At 49.7% G+C, this 21,922-nt stretch overlaps 1 protein-coding gene across 1 annotated transcript; it reads right to left on the minus strand.

Annotated features, from left to right (window-relative positions):
* Positions 1–2,580: 2,580 nt before the first annotated feature.
* Positions 2,581–20,288, minus strand: FAM89A (family with sequence similarity 89 member A). Its single transcript, XM_028104471.1, has 2 exons — positions 20,004–20,288; positions 2,581–2,844 (listed from the first exon to the last, which is right to left on the minus strand). The coding sequence occupies exons 1-2, from the start codon at positions 20,286–20,288 to the stop codon at positions 2,581–2,583; spliced, it is 549 nt and encodes a 182-aa protein (XP_027960272.1).
* Positions 20,289–21,922: the final 1,634 nt, after the last annotated feature.

A 21,922-nucleotide genomic window follows, 5' to 3' on the forward strand; every position in this document is an offset into this window, starting at 1 on the left:
AGCCAGGAGTCAGGTTGGTTAACTGACTCTGAATTCCACTTGGGGCATGAGAGGAGCTGCATCATTTGTGAAATGCAAGGTTTAAATTATCAGCAACTCTGGGCTCATGGCACAAATGCTGTAGGAAGCTAAAGGTGATTTCTCTAACTGCTCTGTACGCTGCCTTACACGGTAGCTCACCGCTTCGGGAAACGTCGGTCTGCCTTATAGCACAACGTCTATACTGTTTTCTAATACAGCACAGTGTATTAGAAAACATGTTACGGTTTGGGAAATGTTTAATATTCCTTGCCGAGCTGTATTCACAACACTACATTATTATCTGGAGTAAGAGAAAACTTGGGACAATGTGTATATATTTCAAATGGCATATTAAAAACTACGATGGCCTCTGTATATATGCCACTTCACCATCAGGCTGAGAAATGTGTCAGCCCTTCCCCCCAGCAAAGGGGAGGCCCCTTGCTGGCCCTGATTCCTTCCACTCCTAGCTCTGATAGCCTATCTTGCAATGAGATGAGCGCCCCCAAACTCACAGGCACTGTGAACCTATGGTTGCGGTTCCAGAAGAACCATAGCAGACCCAGGGAAGCCTTGCATTCTAAATGAGGGGGCTCCCCCAAGCCTGAGCCAGCCCTGCAAGCTTCCCCCCAGAGATGGCATAGTCCTCCCGGACTGACACAAGCAGTGCCTGCTGAACTTCATGTGCAAGAATCACCAGGTCATCCTGTGAAGACGCAGGGCCTGAGTCGGTAGGTCCAGGTGTGGTAGGAGAGCTTGTAGCTCTTCTGTGTGTCCCAGAATGCCGGCTTCACGGGCCAGTCTGAACACTAGATGGCAACTGGATCTGCGTTAGAATCACCTGAAGGACTTCTAGAACCAGGCAGAGACTCAGGTCTCACCCCTAATTAAAATGAAGATGGGGGTTCTTGAGATTTAAAAGAATCTCAAGATTCTTCTGAAAGCCCCCCAGAGTGATTCTAATGTGGTCAGGGCTGAGCAGAGTGGGCCCAAGATTCAAGCATTGTTAACCTTTTATTGTCAAAGTTTCCAGAAGATGACCAGACTTCACCTGGTCCTATCACTTTTACTGTTCTCGTCCGCCCTTTACAGTTGGGCCACATACTGAAGGCAATTTACTGCCAGCTCTCTTTTAACTACTACTTTCAACACAGGAAAATAGCAGGAATGCTCTTCCTTCTCTGTACTCACCCCAGTTCCTGACACACGGTCACATATGGTCATGTACGTAACAGGCTGTCAACATGCTGGCCCATGAGGATGTTTTACTTCCTCTCTTGGACCCCAAAGGGTTGTGAATAAGCAATTATCACTTCTTGTCCAAAGAAGAAGGGCAGGGGGTCTGAAGTAGTCAGAGATACAACAGCACTGAGACCTAACTGTAAATGGGGGTCTACTGTGTATAAAACAATTCCAAGAATAAATCAACAGAGGAATAGCACTTCTTTCAAATCCTTAATGGCAAGAAAATGAACCATACTTTTCTTTCAGTAGTTGATTGGATTCAATGCATTCAAGTTCTGAAAATGGGTGATTCTGAGTTCAGACCAAAATAATACATAACTATGGTCAGAGAGTTTAGCATTTTATCCTCATTTTTAACCTACAAAGTATAAAGCGTTCATAAAAGATTTTAATAAATATATTAAGGCTTAAGGTGATCATTGTTTCGAGTGGAAGAGGCAGGATTGCTTTCTAATATGCTAGTTTACATTTAGAATCTTCGAGAACAAAAACGTTTGCCATCTTACAGTGAATGACACAAAACAGGAGCTTGCCCCTGTTTCTTTTGGCCAACATAACCCATCTCCGTGTTCTCTTCCTCCGTCCTCCATCGGACAAAGAGGGATCCAAATTTTGACTGGTGTGAGACCGTGGACATCCTGTTCAACTCCTGAAGAGAGTAACAGCTGCTATCGCGGTTGTTAGGTTCCTGATTCTCTCCACTCTGCCACAAGCAGGTGAAGAGCATGCAGTTGACTGGTGTGGCCTGAAACGTTTACTTTTTTGGTACAAAGCGTTCACTGAGTCACTGGGACAGTGAGTAATGCAGCTTACAAAGAAAGCCCAACCAAGAGCCTTAAACGCTCACAAGAGGAAAGCAAGGAAGGCTGCCGGAGTATTAAGGGAGAGGGGGCTGCAAAATGTTAGTTTTCCTACACTTCAATCTGGAGGCAATTGCTACAACAGAGAGTGTCGCAAATCGTCTACCGCCTGCAAGGAAGTAACTAGTAAGAGTCATCTGGTGCGAAATGCCCGGGAGGGTCTTCCCCCAGGATCCTCCCCTTAGGTTCCCAGCATGGACAGGACTCATGGGCAGGAGTGTTTCCGTACCGCGGCGCCAAGCACGTCGCTGAGCACCTCGAGGCCACCTAGGCAGACACTCCAGCCATCGCAACAGACTGCCACGCGTGTCCTCCAAGGTGAACTGGCCAGCCCTGGCAGCTCGCGCCCGGGGACTGCCCGCGATGGAGGAGCAGAGGAGCGTTCTTGGAGAGGAGAGGCTGAGGCTGATAGTGGTTCCGGTAGCAGCAGTGGCCTCTCCGCCGAGATCCCTTTCTAGATGGACTCCAGAATCCAGTCGCTGCTGGAGAGCGAGGAGACAGGCGGCGACAGGTCCCTTGGGGGGCCCCGTTCCCCCCCATCGTGGAGGGCGCTGTGCTCCTGGAAATACTCCTCCTCGTCGTCGAAGAAGCCATTCTCCAGAGCGTAAGTGCAGTCCGGGCTGGATGCTGCCTGGCATGCTCCTTTATATTCCTGAATGGACTCGTAGAGGCTGTAAAGTTGGCAGAGCAAGGACATGTCCAGCTGTCGGAGGCCAACCTTGAGGGAAGGGGTGGGGAGGTAAAAACAAGTCAGCACTTGAGTTTAATTTTAGTTGAACCCTCAGCCAGCAATCTGCTCGAGCCAGCACATTCTGTCCATACAGGGAACGACTCAGAGCATCACTTGAATGCTCTGGATTTCCAATTTTGAGAAAACCTTAATTGTGGGATGCCCACACCTCAGACATGACTCAGTGTGGCAGGGAAGTATCACACCTGCGGGGTGGCGGGCCCCAGCCTGCAGAATTTACCCTGGCACTCGGGCATGCCCTGGGAAGGAACAGCACTCCAACTTCTGGTGGCCCCAGCTGGTTTCACTTTGGACGCCAAGATCCAAGTATGTCATTTCCTCTCGCTGTGATCAGATTCAGAGAGGACCCACATGTGCCTTTCCTGATACCACAGTCATTCTCAACTCCCTGGGACAACTGAGTCCCCTTGCCAACGACAGCAGCTCACCAATCAGTGTCACACACCGGCCCCTGGAGCACCCACCCTCTGAGCATCTCGGCCTCCGGGCTCCCAAGAGTGGTGTTCAGACTCCCTCTCCCCCAAGACAAGGTCAGTCGTACCCAAAGATGATTGGGGGGATCACTCCCCAGAGCAAGCTATTGAATAAGTCTAGTAAGACTTGGGGATGCGACTGAATAAGTGCAGAGTCTCCTGGGAACTACTTACACCAGTGGTGAGAGAACAAAGAACCTTGCAAAGTCACATATTTATCTTCAAGTTCCCCTCTTCCCATGGCCCGTCCCACGGGAAAGAGCAAAATCGGCACAGGAAGTGCATTGTTTCCATCAATCCCAAAGAGAGAAGGGTTAATCCGCTCGGAAGTGCAGCCTAGACTAGTGCACCTGACACTTTCACACTCGTGAGAATCACCTAGGGATCTTGTGAACCCTGCAGCTTCTGGCTTGGCAGGTGTGGGGACCCTGGTGCCAGGGCTGTTGAGCCCTGCTCTGGGGCAGCAGACTCCCTCCCAGTGGCAAGGGGAGAAACTCTAAACTGGAGGCTAAGAGACCTGCCTTCTGCATCCTGGCCCTTGAGCAAGTCATGTATCATCTCTACGCCTTGGCTGATGACAAAAGGGACTAATAATTTCTCTTATGGGGCTACTGGGAGGATTCTATGAGATATCCATCCATTTTCATAAGCAGTAATCAAATGCCTCCTGTATAGCAAGTCAAGGGCTAAAGCATGGGAACGCGCACGCAGGAAACACAGAGAAAGAGAAGATCTACAGTCTATAATTATCCAGCGATGAGATCTGCCACATGAGACTTCCACATAAGGGAAGCTGGGGTCCAGAAAGCAGCGTTCATCTCGTGACAAGACAGGTGTTAAATGCCAAGTTATTCTTCACACCCTTCAACCACGCTAAATTGCCAAGCAGACAGTGGCTCTCTCTACTATAGCTAAACAGACCATAAAAACAGAACAAGGTCCCACTGACTTAGCATATTTTGCCACAACGTTCACGGAAGACTTCAGGATACAGATCTGAGAGGGCAGAACAGCTCAATGGCATCCTATTCTCAAAAGTACACCTTGAATAGGTAAAGCCATGGGCAAACCAAGAGACGCCCAGACTTGCCACAGATGGGTCAGACGCCATCACTCCTCATCCTGATTGGTTGTGTGCCTGTTGTCAAGTAGAAAAGTGGGTTCCTGACTCTGTGCTGGAAAAACCACCCAGACGATGCTGACATCCAGTTTCAGTGCAGAACCCAGTGTTCTTGACACAAATACCTGTCTTTCCTGGGTCCCTTATATGTATTTCCCTGTGAGCGCCGACTTCCAGGCCAGCCAGGCAGAAGAGCATGGAGTAACGAGTTCAGGCTCCGGAGCCTGCCTGCTTGGGTTCACAGGCTGGCTCTGCCATGTGCTAGTGTGAGACCGTGGACATCCCGTTCAACTCCTGAAAAGAGTAACAGCTGCTACCGTGGTTATTACGTTCCTGATTCTCTCCACTCTGCCAGCCTGCAGAATCTCAACCCGGAAAGGAATGGCCGGTATGGGACTTACCAGGCAGTAGGGTTCCTGCAAACAGCAGGGGCCCCCAGGTCACCGTGTTCCTCCTGCCCCAACTCAGTCGTGAACACTGAGCAGGAACCACCCGACCACCTATGGGAAAAAGCTGCCAGTGCAGTCAAGCCAGATGAAAATTAACCAGCAAACCTGCTTCCTAAGGACCAGGGTGGACCCTGTAGGCTCTCGAATAGGAAAGGACCTCAAAGGTCTCACCTTCAAACCCTAAAACCCTTCTACACCAGTTCATTCATTTCCAAGCAGACATAATGCTTCTCCATACAAAGTCAAAATCTCCCAGCCAGTAGGTTCTAGGGCCCTTGATGCTACGTATAACTGTTCCGCATACACACGCATCTAATTCCTCTCTTAGCCGCCTTTTAAATATTTGAGGGTATGGGGTGCCTGGAGTGCTCAGTCGTTAAGCGTCTGCCTTCAGCTCAGGTCATGATCCCAGGGTCCTGGAATCGAGCCCCACATCGGGCTCCCTGCTCCACAGAAAGCCTGCTTCTCCCTCTCCCATTCCCCCTGCTTGTGTTCCCTCTCTCGCTGTGTCTCTCTCTGTCAAATAAATAAATAAAATCTTTTAAAAAAATAAATAAAATAAAATAAAAAATATATATGTATATTTGAAGGTAATTTTTATTCTGCCACCTCTATACCTCTACCCCCTGGGTAGAAGCCAATAGCTTCAGGTCTGTCAACTCTTCGTGACGACCTCCTGGCCCATTTTGACCACCGGGTCCCTTCCCCAGGACTGGCTCCTGTTTCCCATGGCTCCTCCAGTGTCCAGATCTGAACTCAGTAACCATTCTGCAAGATTCTGTCTTGGCAAGGTCACGCCTACCTATCTGTTCTAGGATTTAATACAAGGAATGTAAACTTTAATAAAGAGAGTCACACCCTCCCAGAGCCATACTAGTGTTTGCTTAAAAAGTCATAGACTCGTACAACATCGGATGTTAACTACACTGGAATTAAAAAAAAAAAATCATAGAAAAGATTCATCTGACGTCCTGGAGCTATTCCTACTGAGTCACTCTGACACCAGTAGGGTTGGGCTGTCCCAAGCCCATTTCCCAACTTGGAAATAAGAATGGCCAAACAACAGAAGTGTGGGGCAGGGAGCAACATGCTCCTGGACCAGGTCTGACTTTCATCCTCTGGGCAGGCTGGGAGTGGGTGCAGGTGACAGCAGGTATCTAGAACCCCGACAGGTTCTCAGGAGCGGACGTCCTCTGAACGTGCCCTACTCAAAGCCCCTCGGTCCCGGGCTTTCCTCCTCAGGTGCCATGTCCAAGGTCTTCCAGACCTCGAGTCGGATCGTGTTCTGGATCTCTCTGCATTGCAGCAACCCATGACTCACAAAGCTGTCCTGTCTTCAGGTGGAACGCTGGCCTAGAAACAGAGGGCTGACCCGCCTAGGAAGACAGCTCGGTCCCGCGCACACCTATCACACACCTGAGCAGACGCCAAGTGCTTAGGCTAACTCAACAGGGATTGAAGCACACACGGCGTGCAGGCACATGCCTCCACACATCCCAGCTTCTCAGTGCCTTCTGCAGGCACTAGACCAAAGCTCCTCTGACTTACCAGCAATCCTCCAAGTTAGCGAGGAGGGCATGAGGAGCAAACCCAGCTCCCAGCCCCGATGCCTCTCCCTCAGCTGTGGTTGTTTTAGCACTTGCGCTTAAATTTTCTAGAGGCAAATTGCAAATCCCTACGCAGCATTCCATGATCCGGTCTGACTCTCCTCTCCCCTACCTGCACCTCATGGCTCAGTTGGCCAGAGGCCCCTTCCCCCACACTGTCCCGGACCTGTCCCCACTGTGTCTGTCAAACTCTCCTTGCTTGCCTGGCCCAATGCCACCTTCTCCTCCACTCTTTGGACTTGGACTGGTTCCGTCGCAGGTGCTGCTCACTCCCCTGCCCTGTTATTCTCTACCTTTTGCTGCTAGTAAGCACCTGGGTCTTCTTTCTTCGAATGCAGGACAAGCCCACATGCAGTGGCCCCTTCCCCCTCTGGAATCCCCCAGCACCCAGCACAGAGCCTTGCAATGTAGACATTCAGATACTGGCCGACTCTGTGTAACACCTCTCGGCAGAGACGCCCTCCCAGAGGACATCTGGCTGCAGCAGCAACAGCCTGGCAGTGGGGTCGTGTGGGGACGAGCCAGCCCCTTACTACACCCCGCAGGTAGCTGCTGAGGTGGCAAGGCTGACAAGGCAGACAGCCCTTTGTGCCCAGAGCACCCCCATGTGCCCCTGAAGAAAGCCCCAGACCACATGTTTATTGCCACATCGACAAATAAAAAGACTCACCTCCTGTTTGACAGAAGACCCAACCCCAAGTTGGCTCCCTGAGTGCTCTTTCTAGAGTCGCACTTTCCGCAGCTGGGACAGGGACTCATGACAGCCCCAGAAATCAGTCTCTCACCCCTGAAGACCCGAGGCTCTGGGCATGTGGGAAGGGGAGAGAGGGACCACGCCAGGGAATTAACTTGCAGAGTTGTTTCAGAACATGATTAAATCACCCACAAACAGGAACGTGCCCTTACAGAAAAAAAGGACTGGCGGGTGGGGTACACCCTCTGCAAGCCCACTAACCCTCAGCACTGTCCCCATTCTCCAAACAAGGGAAGCCTGTCATCTTAGTGATGTGTTCCCACATGTCCCTGAAGGACGGCTGATCTAATTCACAGCTGCATTCAGAAAATACAGCTTTTTGAAAGCAGATTTTTAAAAATTCAGATACTTGAAGAAAAATACAGAATTCGAAGACCCTGTAATTTGTAGCCCTTATTCTAGACCTTCACGACAATTAAGAACAATCCACAAGTTTCCACCGCTTTCAGCTGCTAACGCCATTCCTTCCTCTGTCTGGGCTTCCTGCTTCACTTCCTGATCATTTTCTTCTCTTTTCCCGTGCACAGAGCTCGCCTGCACCCCTCTGGCTGCACGTACAGGCGGCTCGCCAATCCAAAACATCTCTAACAAGGGGGCCAAACAATCCTGGATAGTCCTCGAAATTGTCTCAAAAGTGCACAGTGGACTGGCCAGACGAACACACCTCAGACAGGCTGGTGGCTCCCAGCTGGGGTTTGGGTCATTACGTTTCTGACTATCTTTGGAGGGTGCCGTGGGGGAGAGAGTTCTTCCAAACTTTCCAAAAAATTACAACAGACACACGACCATTTGGATACAAGCCTTAGAAGATGGAAGGAACTTTTTAAAAGGAAACTTTTGTTGGGTCAAAAACAAGCATCACGAAAAACTTTAGGATATTTTTAAGAAGTAAGTTGTATTTACCAAAAACAGTCTGTTTTTATTTATGAAACTAAAAAGGAGTTGGTGTAATTCACTAGTACATTTAGGAGACATAAACAAAAGCCAACTTCTTCTAAAATACAGCAATGAGTAGAAAACAGAACAGACATCGTTAGAAATGGTCTTATTTGCGCCTTGTTCCAAGACCCCCGCCGAGTCTGTGGGCTCAGCTGGGGAGCAGGGCAAGGTGTGGGGGTGGGTTAGATCAGGAAGTCATACTGGGGTCTGCTCTGGAATGACACCCACCCCCACACTAGACCATCTATCTCCCTACCACTGCATTCCTCAACCGAAGATGATAAATACCCCGCCTCACACTGGCTGGGAGGGACGCAGAGATTCCAAGTGAAGCTATGGAATCACGAGCCGTAGTATGAGAGTTGGGGGGGGTCCCAAAATATGGGGATAGATGCAGAAAAAGTCTGTTGTATGAAAGTTTACATTGAAACAAAGTGGAAGGAATGCAGTTTAAAAAACTAGGGTATAGTCATACAATAAAAACTAGGCGGTCATTTCAAAGGATGAGCAGCTGGGTATGTACGGGAGTAGAAGTGACCCATGTGCCTTGCACAAAAGCTCAGGTTACCAGCAGTATGTTAGCAGGAACTCCTTTTATATGTATACACACACACACACACACACACACACACACACACACAGGTGTGCAAGCTTCTGGTGGCTGGAGAAAAGGTCTGTTAGCAGAACTTACTTCTAGAAAGTGGGATCGGTATTTACAGCCTTCTACACTGCTTAATTTTTTTCTCAACAAGCATGATACTCTTAATTGTAAAAACCAGTAGTAATAAAAAATCGTATCATGTAGGCACACTGTGGAGGACTGCTTGGCAAGTCTATCAAAAGCCTTAAAATAGGCCGCAACTTTTTTTTTTTAAAGATATTTATTTGAGAGAGAGAATGAGAGAGAGAGAGCACATGAGAGGAGGGAGGGTCAGAGGGAGAAGCGGACTCCCTGCGATGCAGGACTCAATCCCGGGACTCCAGGATCATGACCTGAGCCAAAGGCAGTCGCTTAACCAACTGAGCCACCCAGGCACCCTAGGCTGCGACTTTTAACCAGCTAACTCTTCATTTCTTTTTTTGAAAGATTTTATTTATTTGGGGGGGGGGGAGCGGCAGAGGGAAGGAGAGAGTCCCACGCAGACTCCACACTGAGCATGGCCCCCCACAGGGGGCTCGATCTCACAACCCTGAGATCAGGACCTGAGCCAAAACCAAGAGTCCAATGTCCAACCGACCACGCCACCCAGGCGCCTAGGTTCATTTCTAGGAATTGACTGGAGAGAGGAAAATCTCAGCTGGACACAAATACGAAATCCTCATCCTTGCTCTGAGAGGTAGGTGTTGATTCTGTTATGAATAGGAAGTTGGGACCCTGAAAGATGAAGGCCCTTGACTGAGGGCCTACAGTGGAGGGCAGGGAGCGGCACAGGTGTGCCACACTCCAGCGTCCACGCTCTGACCATCAGCCTGTCCTGTCTGTGCAGCTGACCTGGGCAAGGAGATGACACAATGTCCGCTGTGGTATGTGGCAAGCTACTAACGTCACAGGTGCCTTTTATTTTTGGTTTTTCTGAATTTTCTGGATTTTCTACCATGTCAGTATGCACTGACATACAATGAGAACATTTCAAAGTTATCTTTTTCAAATGTAATGAGTGACTAAGCATATACAGATGGCTTGTAAATTTATTTTAGAAAGGACCTGGGAAATGTCCCAAATCTAATCAAGGTGTCCAGCATGTATCTGCGGGGCGGGAATGTAATAAAGCAGTGACCTAATGGATCATAACCTGATTTCTGAATAAAGGATGTGATAACAGAAGGACACTGACCTGCATACTGTTTTGCAAAGGAAAACCCAAGAGAAAGACACTTTGGGTGTTGACCAGTAGGGAAGGGGCTATTAACTCGGCTACTCAAGCCCGACTGAACTACCCCTGAAGGACCTCGAAGCTCCTGGCCTGTCATTCTGTGCTCACTAAGCAAGCTTCCAATCCATCACGTGGCTCTTGCACTGTACTCTCCCCTCCTGGGTGGAAAAGCATTCGTGCTATTTGGTCTGCTTTAGCCCCTGTGAATACTCTGGGCCCACCAGACTGAGGACTAGACTCTACAGAGCCTCGGTGATTCAGAGACAGAACACAAGCTGTATGGTGCACCACTCCCTCGCCCCAGATTAAGCCACACCCAAAGCTTGCGCAGCTCTGCACTGGCCCATACACCCTCTCCAGTTTCGGTGGTGTTTTTCTGCTGACAGCTGAGGACACCCACACTGACAGAGCCCATTCTGCAATGTCTCCTCGGACACGCTTGTTTCTCTCTAACCCCAACTAATAACTGGTACCAATGAAGCCTGTTTCCTCTTGCACTGCTCTAGGCAGAGCTGGAAAAAAGCAATCAACCATTTTCTTTTAAGTAATGGCTTTGCTCATTCTTTTATTTTTTTCCCATTATAAAAATAAAACATTCTTATTATATTAGAATGTCAATGGTTCATAATTATGTAAACCATCCTTCCCAAATTCCATGGTCTAAAGCAGCTATCTTCATATGTTTTAGTCTTGGGACCTCCTTATATTCTTAAAAACTCTGGAGAGCCCCTACAAGCTCTTGTTATGTGGGTTATACCTATCAACATTTCCCTTATTAGAAGTCAAAACTGAGAAGCTTATTAAAGTTTAAGTTGATCCACTTAAACACAAATAATATACCCATTACATGTCAACACGACATTTTTATAAACAATGCCATTTTGTAAATTTTTTTTTTTTTTTTACCGTTTTGTAAATCTTTTTAATGTCTGGCTTACCTCCTGCATTTGATCCTTTGTGTCAGGTTGTTTGGGTTGAAGTAAATGAAGAAAATCGGGCCTCAAACGGATATGTAATAGCCTTTTAGAAAACTCTGGGTATTCTTTTTTGACACTACCCTTTAGCTGGCCGCAGTGTGGAATCTGAAACTATGCCAATGAACTTTTCATACTGTTATATTAAAATCCATTAGTCTTGCACTTTGAATGGATCTTTTAACCATGCATGATTTTGTAACAGCAAGCATTGGTTCTACAAAAAAATGTGAAAAACTCACTCACTGAATTATGCAGATCTTCCAAATGTTGGTCCATTTCCTTAGGTAGTATTTTAAAACATCACATTTATCAATATGACCACCACATAACAATGGACCCCGAGAATGTCTCTAGACCACACTTTAAGAACTGCTGTTTTAAAGTTACCCACGTTTAGGGACACCTGGGTGGCTCAGTCCATTAAGCGTCTGCCTTCGGCTCAGGTCATGATCTCAGGGTCCTGGGATCGAGCCCCGTGCTGGGCTCCCTGCTCAGTGTGGAGTCTGCTTCTCCCTCTCCCTCTGCTCCTCCCCTCCCCCACCTCGCCCCCATTCTCTCTTTCTCTAGAATAAACAAAATCTTAAAATATATACATATTTTAAAAATTAAGATGCCCATTTTTAGCAGTTTAGTATACATCCCTCAAGACACTATGCTTATGCAAGTTGTTTTTTAGCTAGTTGCCACATACACAAACATAAACGTACACTGTTTTGTAACTTTTTAATACTATGAACATCTATGTTTGTATAGTTACATTCTTTTCCATGACTGCATAGTATTCCATCACTATTTTATATTCTATATGATTATATATCACTGCAATACACATCTGTGTACAAGTATTATTATTCACTGTGTGACTATAAAATTATAAAAATGAAATTGCAGAAGGGGAGAAGGGAAAAGCATGCTCTCCTTCCAATCCCTCCCCAGCCCTGGGGCTGCAAACAACAGACCATCATTCATCAAGGATTTATATCAAAGCCTAAAAGCTCATTGCTCAAGATAATGAGCGTCGACATGGATATGCTGATGTTGAAATCAGGTGGGACGGGAGGGAAAAACATCACTGGCCAGCAACACACTGGAACACAACACACATTTGAAGGTGAGTTTGTGTTCTGTCATTTTCTCGAGTGATACTCAATTAACTGAAACTCCCCCTCTGCAAGAGGAGATGAAGTTAGGGGAGAAAATCTGAGGTGAAAAATCAGAAAACCAAGTTCTAGGACAATTATAGAAAACTTTCTGTCAGCAGCTGGTGTTTTGCAGACCTGACATAAAAAGCACAAGAAATTCTCTTTTTATGGTGTCTATTTCCCCAAACCCTCGCCATTGTGATGGTCATTCTTTTCCATCTCTGCTGGTGTTTTAGATAAGACCTGATACCTTACTGTTTTCCTTCGCATAGGGTTGTTCAACACCTTGCCGTTTCTCTTTTAACTGGGGCGAACTTGGCTATCTTCTCTCCAATTCCAAGGGCAGTCAGCAACCTAAGAACACGCCAGGCAGCCTCTTTCCATGGTCTCTGGTCTCCAAATGTACCTCAGTAATCCTCCTCAGCCCAGCTTCTCCAGGCTGTAACAGGCCCCCAGAGGCTGCCCATCCTCCGGAGAGCACTAGTCAGAGGACAGAGGCTCTCCCTTCTCCCTGCACCCTCTGCAGTCAAGGGCAGTGCCTCCTCCCAGAATCCTTGCAGACGGGATTCTACACCTGCGAAATTAGGCCAGCCCACTGCTCTTAGGGCCAATCAGGGCAGTGAGCAGAAAGTGCTCATAAAGACTAAAAAGGCCATGGGCCTTAATGAGTTTCTGCAGCACCACAAGGAAGCCTAAGGGTTTGTCTGTCTCCAAAGTTCCTGGAGGAGGATGTACATCTCTGGGTTAAGGGTCCATGAGGGAAGGAGCAACAGGAAAGAAAAGAACCACCTTTACGCGCCCTGCCTACTTATCACTTGGAAACATCTGGAGCCTGTGGGCAACTAATGAGATGAATAGAAGGTCAGGGCTCTGGAGAATGACACTGGGTAATTGGGGGCAAATATCTGACCCAGCCAGTCTCACGGCTGTTTTCCTGTTGGTGGAGTCTGTGGTCCATCCGTAGGTTTTCATACACAGGATCGTGCAAATTTTAGCTTTTCCAACTGAGGTCTGAAGTCTCTGTGGCGTTCAGGTGGGCATTCTGGAAGCAAAACTGCAAAGCCTCCAACCGCTGCTTGGTGGCAGGGCCACTGTCCTCATTCTGAGCTCTCCCAGAACTTCGCTGCCCACGCGGCCTCAAAGATCTACAGCAACGCTGGCCCAGGGAGATGCAGAAATGCTCGGGCTTGCTCCACTTACTCAGTGGAGGTCCTCTGTCAGTGAAGAGGTGCCCAAAGTGCCAAAAACTGGGGCACTTTCACATTCACATGCAATACAGGAATGCCTTTAACCACAAGTGGGGGAAAAGCAGAGGGTGTTGCTTCTTGCAAGATACTTGTAAGTTAGGAAAAATATTCATTTATAGTCTCTACAGGTCGGGACAGTGGTAGATAAGGTGGTATGAAAAAGTCTCTTTCAATCCTCTATCTTCAAATCTTGGGACTGTAAATATAACCTCACTTAGAGGTAACATCAAAAGTGAATGAAACCGGGGGCGCCTGGGTGGCTCAGTCAGTTAAGCGTCTGCCTTCAGCTCAGGTCATGATCCTGGGGTCCTGGGATCGAGCCCTGCATTGGGCTCCCTGCTCCGCAGGAGCTTCTCCCTCTGCCCGCCCTCCACTCATGCTCTCTCGCGTGTCCTCTTTCCCTCTCTCAAGGAAAGAAATAAAATCTTTAGAAACAAAAACAAAAGGAGCCTTTGTGGCATTTAATTCTCTTTTTCCCCATAGAGAATCTATAGCTGAAAACAGTGAAGTGCGTGCCTAAATTATATCACGTAATCTAATAACAGAATTCAAGCTCTTGATGCCTGGTTCAGGAGCTGCCCAGTACTTTTTTTTTTTTTTAAGAATTTTTTTTTTTAATTTATTCATTCGAGACACAGAGATACAGAGAGAGAGAATATGAGCAGGGGGAGAAGCAGAGGGAGGGGGAGAAGCAGGCCCCCCGCTGAGCAGGGAGCCCAATGTGGGGCTCAATCCCAGGACCCTGGGACCATGACCTGAGCCGAAGGCAGACGCTTAACCATCTGAGCCACCCAGGCGCCCCAGGAGCTGCCCAGTTCTTAAAGGGCTTGTTAAAAATGCAGATTCTGCCTTCTCCTAGATTCGGATACTGCTGGCGTAGAGGCCCAGGAACCAGCATTTCAGCAAGCAGCCTAGGGGATTCTGGGGCTGGTGGTCTATCCTTTGGGGAACACAGTAAACCACGCTGGTGTTAAGACCAGTGAAAACAAAAAGACAGTGTTAAAGGCCACCAGACATTCCCAGTCTCCTGTGATCAACATCAATCAAGAATGCTATATTGGTAGCTAATGCTTTTATTCCAGATGGCATTTCGTAGGCCTGACTTGGGATTGGACCTTTACCATAAAACCTTTTAAAGACTAAAATCCCCTCGCTAAGACACTGGTTTCACACGCAGGATAAGAACTGAAATCCACTGGGATGTGGGCTCTTCAAGCTAATGCACGTCTCCTGGAATACAGTTCACTGCACAAACTCGTTAGACATTTAGTTGTTCTCTCAACAAAAATGCAAGGAAGAGAGCATTGCTGGTCTCAGAAATGAAGCTTTCTTTAATCAGGTTAAATTCTTCCCCTAAACCATTGCAGCTCAGGAACTCAAAAGTTCCATGTGGATGATTTCCCACTCATGCATGGGTTGGTGACCAAAATAACTACTTGACTTTTTTTTATTTTTTAAGATTTTATTTATTCATTTGAGAGAAGGGGGCAGGGGCAGAGAGAGAAAGAGAATTTCAAGCAGGCCCGCTGCTGGGCTTTATCTCACAAGCCTGAGATCATGACCTGAGCCGAAATCAAGAGTGGGCCATTCAACCCACTGAGTCACCCAGGTGCCCCACTACTTGACAGTTCTAAGAAAAAAAAAGGGGGTCCAAGTCAAAGCTACTAGAACTTGCCCCTGCTGGTTTGAGAGGCAAAACCCAAGAACCCCCGGGGATGCTGCCCTCCCCCCAATATCTGAGGATCTTCTGTCTGTGCTTTTGTGACTCTTTGGGGTATCCAAGCTTGATGAGCTAATGTCACAGAGCTGCTAGGTGGGTGGTCTATGTACAAACTTCAAGGAACGCATGTGTCAGGGGTCCCGGCTGATGCTTCAGTCACGTGCAAGGATTTGAAATGCCAACTGAGGTCTCCTGAGCAAAGGTGACTTTGTCAGCTTAGCAGATAAGAATCTTTCAAACTGTGGGTCCCCTCAGGGCAAAGTATTTTTACATAGGAAGAGGTCTGTGTATCTAATAGTTTGGCTGTCCAGCAGCCCCCTGCTCTATTTCTGCAAGCTGGCCTTTCTTTGCAGGAATCCCCAGCACCCCCACACCCACCCCATCCACATGGTCACGCTATCTCGGTAAAACGCAATCCTGTTCTCAGTCACTGCTAGCTGGCCCAGACTGGCCAGATGACCCAAGCTGGGTCCACCGGCGTCCTTCCACACAGTATTTACAAACTGGAACTAAGAAGCATGGCCAAACCTGAGCATTGACCCGGTTAGCAGCTACGGTGCAAAGAAGTAGGAAAACAAAATGCTGGGGGAGAGAGAAGCCTACAGGGGACTTTCTGGGGGCCCCGTCAGCCCTGGCTCTAGCTGCCTCTGTGTATGTCCAGCCCTTCAAGATTCTCCTTTTGCAAGAGCTAGTTCACGCTGAGTTATGATTACTAATACAGAGACTCCAGTCAAGAACACTGAGAACAGGTCTGAACCACAGCACTCCCCATTGCTGTAATGACCACATCGACCAGCTGGTGGAAGCTCCTTAGGAGCTAGAGAGTTCCCATTCATTCTTGTAATCTCCGCAGCACTTTACACCTAACGCACACCCCCTAAACATCTGTGGAGTGAGATTTTAAAATATCATCTGATGTTTAAAAAAAAAACAAAACACAAACTCAGCCTCTTGCTTTAAAGGATTCTTTCTGGTCTAGAGAGCAGTAACCATCTGTGTGACCCTCATGGCTTTCCAAATGGGCCCACTGGGGCAGGGGCTGGGGACCCGCGGCAGCACCTAGCTTCACAGAAGAGGGGTTTCTTGAGTGCGAAGTGCTGAAACTCGGGGTGCAGTGGAAACCACGATTCTCAAGGAGAGCACAGCGCCACCAATCACGGGACGGAACCCTGTGCCCTCACAAGGCCCGGATGCCGACCGCCCCGGGTTCCACCCTCACCACCCCTCAAGTGCGTATCACCAGGCCCAAGTCTCCTTCCCAGCCTCCAGCTCCTCATTCTTAAATGTGTGACATACTCCTCCATTGATGTAACGGCCAACCACCGTTCCCCCAAGGAGCCACTCCTCTTGACTCCGCCATTGCTGCAATGAAGCTCACCTTCCCAGTGATGGCTTTGCAAAGTTATTACCGTGTCGCACAATGGCATACCACAGTTACTGTACACAGTATAATGTGTATTGACTAGGAAAACCTTTGCACTATGTGTCCCCGAAAAAGCAAATAAGGATGTATAATGTGATCTGTGTGTATCTGTGTTTGTGTGAGTGCGCACCCAGGCAGGCAGTATAATGCAATGGTTCAAACAGGGCTTTGGGGGGCACCTGGGTGGCTGAGGTCATGATCCCAGAGTCCTGGAATTGAGCCTTGTGCCAGGCTCTCCGGGAGAAGTCTGCTACCCCCTCTTCCCTCTGCCACTCCCCATGCTTGTGCTCTGTCTCAAATAAAGAAAAAATCTTAAACACACACACACACACACACACACACACACACACACACACACACACAGGGCTTTGGAACACATCTGGTTGAATATGTGATTGTAGGGGAGTTAAATTCTGAGTGATTTTTAAAAAAATATATAAAACAGGATGGGCCTAGAGGGTATTATGCTAAGTCAAATAAGTCAGAGAAAGACAAATACTATATGATTTCACTTATGTGTGGAATCTAAAAAGCAAAACAAATGAGCAAACAAACAAAAAGCAGAATCACACCTATAAATACAAAGAATAAAGTGATGGTTGCCAGAGGGAGGAGAGTGGGGGGCATGGGCAAATGGGTGAGGAGGAGTGGGTGATACAGGCTTCCAGTTCTGGAATGAATAAGTCACAGGGATGAAAAGCACAGCCTAGGGAATATAGTCAGTGGTACTGTAATAGCTTTGTATGGTGACAGATGGGAGCTACACCTGTGGTGAGCACACCTTAACAAACAGACTGGAGTCACTATGTTGCACACCCGAAACTAATGTAACATCCTGTGTCAACTATACTCCAATAAATACATAAATAGACAAATAAATAAAATAGACGTTGAGTATCCATCTCACGGAGAAGTTATGATGTATAGAAAGCATTCACATTGTGCCTACACAGGAGATTTCCCTAACTATTAACAGTGATGATCTCTAGGTGCTTGGACTGTGAGTAATTTTTAATTGTTTTGCTTAGCCGCACTTTCCATAAAAATGCTGAAGTCACCTCCCAGCCTCGAATAGTTAACTGGCAATTCCTGCACTTTCTGCATCAGAGCAGTGTCCCCCATTGGATTTCTGTTTCCCACTCACTGGCCCCCACCCCGCTGGAGGCTCTCCCCTTCTCCAAGCATACATCTGGCATCTCCCGCTTCCCGCTCTTTCTACGGCCTGTTATCACATTGGCACTATTCCCTTATTCCAGCTTTGCTGCTCCTTTCCTGCAAAAAAGAAAAAAAAAGAAAAAGAAAAAGAAAATTCTGTTGCCTTCAGAGGCCTTCCCACACCACCACTGCTCGCACAGGACTTAAAAAAAAGATTAATCACATTAATCTGTGATTGCACAGGACTTTTTCAAAAAGGGATTAATCACATTCTGCCACGACCTGCTAGCATGTCCCTTGACACGGATTTGACCTCAGGCCTTCCAATTAAATAGATCAACACAAACTATTCCACAGATAATTCAGGAATGAACTCAGCTTCGGTTACCACTCAGACCCTGCTGCCCCAGGTTAGTAAATCTCTTAAAGCCAACAGACCTACAGCACTTTTAAAAAAGACCTTGTGACATTCTGTGAAAGGACCTGTCAAGGCCTGTAGCCGTATCTTCCTTATCTGTCTCGCAGCTAAATATCAGACGGACCAAAGGTGGCTGTTTATTTTCCCTGTGCTTCAAACGGTTAGGCTTAGAGAGTGCTCTGGTCCAAGGCATAATTACAAGGTTGTGGGCTGTTCTGCAGTTGCACCAGGAGGGACCTGGAAAAATACTTTCGGGAATGGCACATTGACTCCCAAACCACCAGAGCACGTTATAAACCGGAGTTTCACAATAGGAGCAGCCCTGAGGGTTTCCTGTCTCTTCCAGAATGGGACTTAACCCAGGAAGAGCCTTCCCATTTCACTCCCATACTTAGGCTACATCTAACTTCAGACCATAAACATACTAGGTGTAGGTTTATCTAATGAAAATACAGCTCGTCAGCTGTGCAATGCTGAGTCAATTAATGTTTACTAATAAATAAAAACGGTAGTCTTGGAATTTAAGTCATTCTGTAAGAAGCTTAGAAAATCTATTCAGAGAGGATTGGAAATCACAATTTCAATGCCAGCTAGAGTGGGAAGACAATATCTAATTGATTTAAAAATGTTAATTTAAGGCTGCTTTTCTCGATTTAATTAAGTCTTACTTTTCAGAATGGATCTGCTCCTGAAAAAACAAGGAGGCATAAATTGAATGTTTCTAAACAATATCTTAAAGTACTAGATGCGTATTTAAAGGGTTTCTGTGATAAGCTTTTTGGCAAATTTATTCTTAGGGGAAAAAGCAGCTTTCATAGATTAGATTTCCTTAGTAAAGTTTTTACCTGTACTTAGAACCTGCACTAAGAGAAAGGAAGGGGCAGATTCCAAGAGAGCGGGTGGCCAGGGGTAGGTGATCAGGGGCCAGCGAGAGCATGGAAAGGAGGAAGTTTTCCAGTTACCAGCTAGCCTGGCCTAAGCCTGGAGGCGAAAGCTGGAGAAAGGCTCAATGCCCCCTAAATCCCTGCCCTTGTCCTGCTTTTGGCGTCACCTGAAATCGTGTCTCCCGGTCCACACACATCAAATGTACTTCCCAAGGACTAAGCCCCGTTGTCTGGCGCGCACACACAGCCCGAAGAACCTACACTGGCTTCACCCAGACGGGGAGCGCACCCCCTCCATTCTTCTCAAGCGGTCTTGGGGGCTCGGCCCCACCGCGCTGAGAGGGGAGGGGCCGAGCGTTCGCCTTCACAGCCATCTGGGGCCGAAGCCATCCCGCAGTAATCGGATTCTGCACGCGCCGCCTGGGGCGCGGGGGAGGGGGCGAGGGCCGTTCCAATCTGCTGTCTACACTCGCGCGGACAAAAACTGTCCTCTCCAAGGCAGAAAAATACAATCGTGCACAGCTCTAAACCCCGCCGCCGCAGTGAAAGCCTTTCCCCGACCCGGGAGGTCTGTTTCACTCCGGAGAGGGGTGACCAAGCCGCGCCCGCCGCGAGGCCACGAGTGAACCCCACGCCGCGCCTCCCGCCGCCAGTTTCCGAGCCAGCTGGGGCCGGACTTGGGGCGCCCGGACTCCGAAAACTGCCTTTTCAGTGGGAAGCCTCCCCGGGTGAGGGTCCCACCGTGAACAGAGAGGACTAGTAAAAGGGGGCTGCTGAGAGGACAGTGCTCCTCTCTCGGCGCTGGCGCCTGGGGCAAAAGGGCCAGAAAGGGGCGGGTGGGCGCGGGGACTTCCGGACAGAGCACCGGTCCCGGCGAACTTTCCCGGGACGGCGAGCCCGGACGGAGGAACACCCCCCGCCCCGGCCCGCGGAGCTCCCCTTACCATCTCCTTGCGGAGCAGGGCCAGCGCGGCGTCCAGGTTGGGAGGCTTGGCGGGCAGCCCCGCGGCCCGGGCCCCGCCGCCGCTCGCGCCCCCGCGGTTCAGCTCGTCCTGGATGCGCGACTTCTGCGCGTACAGCCGCTCCAGGTGCCGCCAGCCCCCCGACGCGCCGCCGCCCGACGCCGAGTGCAGCAGCCCGCTCAGGCTCTTGGGCAGCGGGGGCAGCCCGTCCACCCGCAGCCCCCGGACCGCGTCCGCCACCCCCGGCGCCGCTCCGACCCCGCTCATCGCGCCGGACCCGGCCACGCGCCTGCCCAACCGCCTCCGCCGCCGCTGTCCCGGCCCCAAAGGCTCTCCCCGCCCGCCCCTTTCCCGGCGGCGCCCCACCCACTTCCCCTCCGGAGCCCCGCCCCCGCCCTGCATTCCCCGCCCCGCGCCCGGCCCCCTCCGGCCGCCCCCCCCCCGCCCACGGCAGCCCCCGCCCCGGACCCGGGCTCACCTCCAGCCCCGCCCATGAGCCCCCATGCCCCCTGCCCCGTGCGGGCCCCCGCGTCCCGGCACGCCTCCTTACCTCCCGCCCCGCCCCCACCCCCGCTCGCCCCCTGTCCCCCCGCTCACCTCCAGCCCCTCTCCCGTGCCCCCGCCCCACCTCCACCCCTGCGCCCTTCCCGGCGCCCTAGCTGACCTCTGGCCCCTCCCGGGACTCCCCCCTCACCTGCCCACAGTCCTCCCGGAACGCCGGAACGGAGCCCTGGCCCCGCTGCCCCGCTCCCCGCGAGGTGGGCTTCCCACCAGCCGCCCAAGCTGCTGGTAATTACCGAGGGAGTCCCCGTGTCGGATGCAACCCGACGGACGGCTGGTGAGGGGGTGCGGGACAAAGGCTGGCGGTCGGGGCGATCGGGACGTCGGAGAGGAGGGCAGTGCTGGCGATCCCGCCGGCGGTCTCCGTCCCCGGAAACCAGGGCCCAGCCGGCCGAGGTGGGGGAGGCCGGACTCTGGCCGCAGGACCCCTGCCTCTCCCCGAGGGCTGAGTCCCGACCGCCTCTCGTTCCACTCAGCTCGCCGCCGGGAGGGTTGGGACACCCAGGCCTGTGCAAGTCACTTACTCCCTCCGGGGCAGGCTGGCCTCAGTCAGTGACAATGTCCAGCCCTACCGACAGCAGCCAAGAAGAGCCCCGGGTCCACTTTGGAACTCCGAAGCGCTGACGAACCTGTCTTCCAGCCTGGCCTGGAACACAAGAGCAATTCTAAAGGGGAATGTTACGAAAGTAGAGAAAACTTAAATCTCGGACACTATCCATCAACTCTGAGGCAAAAATAAACACTCGCGACTCACACCTCAGAGAGGGGAGAGAGAAACCAGCTGTACCCCTTCTAGGAAGAATAAAAAGGACAGACAGTTACAACCGGGTTAGAGACCGAAAAGTAAGGGAGACTAGCAGACAACAGCCCCACCGCAGATTGCAAACCAGGGCAGTACGCATAGAGTGGATCTCTTGAATGCCCACTGATGACCGATTTTAATTATCGAAGGGATTTAATTGTTCTAAATACCCAATGGGATCATAGTTATAAAGTGTTCTGAGCGCTTCACACACCCAACATAAAAGAGGGCTGCATTTTGGGGGGTCTTTTCTCCTTTAATCCACCCCCCCCAGAGCCCACCCCATAATCAGTGTGTTTCCCATTGGCAAATGTTCTCTGCTGGACACTTGCCGCTGCGAGAGATGGACATGAAGAAGCCCCAGGGCAGGCCGTATGATTTGAGGGCATCAGGAAGGCTTCCCACCCCACCCACTGCCCAGAATTTTCCACCTCATCAGGGTGCCTCATCTTCCGCTAATTACCTAGTCACATTTCCAGATTTCAGGTATTCATTCATTAGCCTATTTAAACAATGGGTGTCTTTGGGAGAGTTACAA

The sequence above is a fragment of the Eumetopias jubatus genome, unplaced genomic scaffold (genome assembly GCF_037043125.1).
Source record: "Eumetopias jubatus isolate StellerSeaLion01/CBP00866 unplaced genomic scaffold, mEumJub1_p1.0 scaffold_17, whole genome shotgun sequence".
NCBI classification, from domain to species: domain Eukaryota; kingdom Metazoa; phylum Chordata; class Mammalia; order Carnivora; family Otariidae; genus Eumetopias; species Eumetopias jubatus.